Source organism: Priapulus caudatus, unplaced genomic scaffold (assembly GCF_000485595.1).
Source record: "Priapulus caudatus unplaced genomic scaffold, Priapulus_caudatus-5.0.1 Scaffold254, whole genome shotgun sequence".
In the NCBI taxonomy this organism is placed as follows: domain Eukaryota; kingdom Metazoa; phylum Priapulida; class Priapulimorpha; order Priapulimorphida; family Priapulidae; genus Priapulus; species Priapulus caudatus.
The window spans coordinates 195584-199410 of record NW_014577315.1 but is presented as its reverse complement, the minus strand read 5'-3'; the positions used below and the strand labels follow the sequence as shown (position 1 = coordinate 199410).

The 3827-nt window shown below is 42.9% G+C and overlaps 1 protein-coding gene across 1 annotated transcript in view; it reads right to left on the bottom strand.

Annotated features, from left to right (window-relative positions):
• Window positions 1-1843: 1843 nt before the first annotated feature.
• Window positions 1844-3827, bottom strand: part of LOC106808107 (dual 3',5'-cyclic-AMP and -GMP phosphodiesterase 11A-like) — a 45446-nt gene continuing 43462 nt past the window's right edge. Inside the window, exon 6 of the mRNA XM_014810682.1 lies at window positions 1844-1945. Within this exon, the coding sequence (XP_014666168.1) occupies window positions 1844-1945 (102 nt within the window). The remainder of the gene's footprint in view (window positions 1946-3827) is intronic.

The following is a 3827-nucleotide window of genomic DNA, read 5'->3' as shown; positions in this document are numbered from 1 at the left end:
CATACCGTTAGATCGCTTTGACACAAAAATAAAACTTAAAGAACTCATTATTCCTCAACAGGCTCGACAACTAGATTATTTATTTTTTTTATCTTACGTCGTCTCTTATGGAGCACTCTTTATGTCTCTTCCTCTCTCTCTCTCTCTCTGCTTGTCTCTACTTACGTTAGTACGTTGCAATCCGCTATGAATCTACTACGACGTTCACAACGTATATATTCCTTTCAGTAAGCTTCCCTTCTACACTATTATAATTAGCCATCATCATTTATCTTTTACATTTTCTATCGGTTTTTCAGCCTTTACCCCCATTTCCCGTCTTTCTCTCCATTTAACCTGAAGTCCCATGTACACTTAAGTCAGCTCTTGACTGGAGCCGAAGACACGGAACTAAGCACGCTCTGTTTCTTTGTGTTCATCGTCTGTGTGTACCAAGGCGGCAAGAGCAGATGAAACCGTATAGCGACAGGCCAATGAAAGCATGTGAGAGCACGCAAGAGCGCATACGAGGGAGAACTAGATAGAGTGAGAGAGAGAACGATGAAGAAGGAGAGTGACGATGATGAGGAGGCGCGGTAGAGGAAGAGGAGGCAAAAGGCAATTTTATCCTCCTTGATAGTCGAGTACATTCCTCCTCGATATGATGAATGCAAAACTAAACTCCGCCGTGAACTAAAGATACGATGATTACTTTTATTCATTTATTATATTAATTAAGATTATAAAGATAAGTCATTATAACAGGAATTCATTTTCTCTCTCTCTCCTGGCTTCATGGTGGCTCGTGGACGCTGTTGAATCTGCACGGATGTTCTCCCAAAAATTTTCTGAATTACATATCGAGTTAAATTGATGTTTTTAGGGATATGTAAGCGTCGTAATGCTTCGCTGTATGAATGACAGTCCGTTCATTCTTGATACGTTAAAAACCGTATTTGCAATTATCCAGCACGCGAGATATTAGACATACAACAGCGTGTGGAATGTATGGTAAGTCACCGTTGTTAAAGCGTAAATATGTAGCCGGAGGCTCTAACATGCGAACTATAGCGAGAAGGGAGAGTTGACCGACTCGTGAACTTTTTTGGTTCAGTGTATATGTAGCTGAGTAGTCACTAGTAGGTGAGAAATTCCTTTGAAGCCGGCACTAATATGATGTTGTCTCATGCACTCTGAGCCCGAAGAATAGACTTTTGCAATTAACCCCCTTATCTTAGCGTTGTGGGCTCATTAACTATTTTCTTAGCAGGAGTCCACCCCCGGTTCACATCACGTGTTGTTCATTCGTTATTCAACCGTACACCGACGCAACTATGGATGCTATGCATCCTACTTGTTACATTGAAAAAGAAAAGCCGACTGCTTGCCTAATTGAATTCTCAAAGTGTTCCGCAAAACGTTGATCGAATTAGCGAGATCGAAACATACGTACGAGTATCATTCATTATTTACGCATATTACACTGCCGTCACGGTGCGTTCGTAAGCGATTTTATGCCGTTGGCTTCACCTAATTCAGACCTTATACATCGCATTTCGTGATTGTTGACTTGTCTGGCGATGCAGTGTAATGTGATTAGGCCTGTCCAGTAAACGTAGCTATAGGGTCTAGAGTAAACTAGTTTCTCGCGATCGTTCTGGATGATTACCTGGTTTCCCCTCGCACATTTATGACTCTGTCGCTGTTTATGGGTGACTACATGTCAATAATCTCCACGGGAAGGATTGAAGGTTTTACAGATTTCGGCCTGAACCTGCTGACGTTATTTTAATTTACGTACTTACGTTTAAAATGGTGCAACGTGATAAGAATGGAAACAACTTATTACGCATTCGCACACACACTATCTTACAAAATCATACCCCGTATTGGCCTGTCCAGAGGCCTGCTTCGACTTGGTGCGATTTGGCGCCGTCAGATCGAATAGTTTGTTGAACGTGACTTCCTGAAAGAATGTAAAGGAACTCAGGTAAAGCCAGGAGAAACGCGATCACGCAGCGGCACTTTATCAAGTTATCAGCCCGCTGTATGTAAATTGGATTTTGTTGCACGGTTTGCTGTAACTTGAATTTAATAGCTTTACGAATGGCGCCAGATAGCACGAAATTAGATTAACCTGAATCGTGTATTAGATTGCACCACGCTTTGGATTGACTTGATCGAGCTAATGTGTTTTCACGTAATCATTGTCCGAAAAATTCCCGTATAAAATGATGACCGACTCCCCGAGAAATAGCGGCTGGCCAAACCACGGCTTCCTATATACCCACCCTAATCTTGACACATAACATGCGGTCGCCTAAATGCGTGCATGTCGAATATATCGAATTCTTTATCACATATGCCCCCAAACGGTGGGCATATGTTTCCATGAGACCGACTGATCGCGTGACGTCAGTGTACGGATTAATATATTAGCAGCCGGCTGTTTGGGGTTGTAGGATATGTTTACTAGGCACTTCTAATTTTAACATATATTTTACGATATATTAAAGAATGATGCAAAACCCCTAAAAAGTGCCCTAACCCTAACCCTAACCCTAACCCTAACCTTAACCCTAACTCTAACCCTAATTAAATTTAAAATATATGTTAAAATTAGAAGTGCCTAGTAAACATATCCTACAACCCCAAACAGCCGGCTGCAATATATTATGGATGTGCCATATATGCATACATGGATGTGCGTGCGTGATTGGTCTATGGTGGTGTATAGTCACTGACGTCACACTGACGTACACTGACATCACGCGATCAGTCGGTCTCATAGAAACATATATCCACCCCTTCAAACAGTTTACGATTTCCATACTACTGGGTAGTGGTAGCATCGTCGTAAACGCCGATCGAATCTACTGTAGCTGCGCATACGTCACGCGGAAAGCTTAAACCGGCTTCCGTGCCACGCGAAGCCGCCACGATTTTCCCATCGGCTGATCGATTTGCAGCGGACATATCGATCAGTAACGCATTACGCTGATTATCAGCGGGATTGTCTATATCCGCTGTCTCCTCACTTTAACAGTAGAAACAGGTAGCGTTTAATGAATGACTGGCCAAGCAGCGAGTTGCACACTCGCATTGTCCGCTTGTCTGATTGGTCAGTTACTTACTTATGTTTTGATTATTGATTCATTTTATTGTGTAGTTTAAAAAATAAATTCCAGTACCTAAGTGGTCCATTTAATAATGCAATAGTATGTGTAGCATTTAAATTAGCTATCTGTATGAAATGTCTCATGTAATATAATCTTGACTATAAACAGAGAACGAAAATCCTTTGTGTATCATGGCCTGGTCAGTTATCTGGCCAGCCACATTGCCCGATAGGCATGCCTATCGATCTTCCAGCTAGCTTAGGCATCGGCATGCCTAGGATATTCCAGTCTCAAACGTCATAACAATAGCCGTTACCGGTTTCCACTAACGAAATGAAGTGGCACGGGGTTGGTTTCAGCCTGGCAATCTAAAGGAATCCTAATAACCACCGTATTGCAATAGACATCACCTGTATCTGCTACTGAAGCGAATTTACATGGCAGCAGCACGACAATGCTGCTACGAGGTAGCAGCTATGCGCGCAGAGCATCTACACCCCACATGGCTATCCTACATGGCTCTCCTACATGGCTCTCTCACATGGCTCTCCTACATGGCTATCCCACATGGCTATCCTACATGGCTATCCTACATGGCTATCCTACATGGCTCTCCCACATGGCTATCCTACATGGCTCTCCCACATGGCTATCCTACATGGCTCTCCCACATGGCTATCCTACATGGCTCTCCTACATGGCTCTCCCACATGGCTATCCTACATGGCT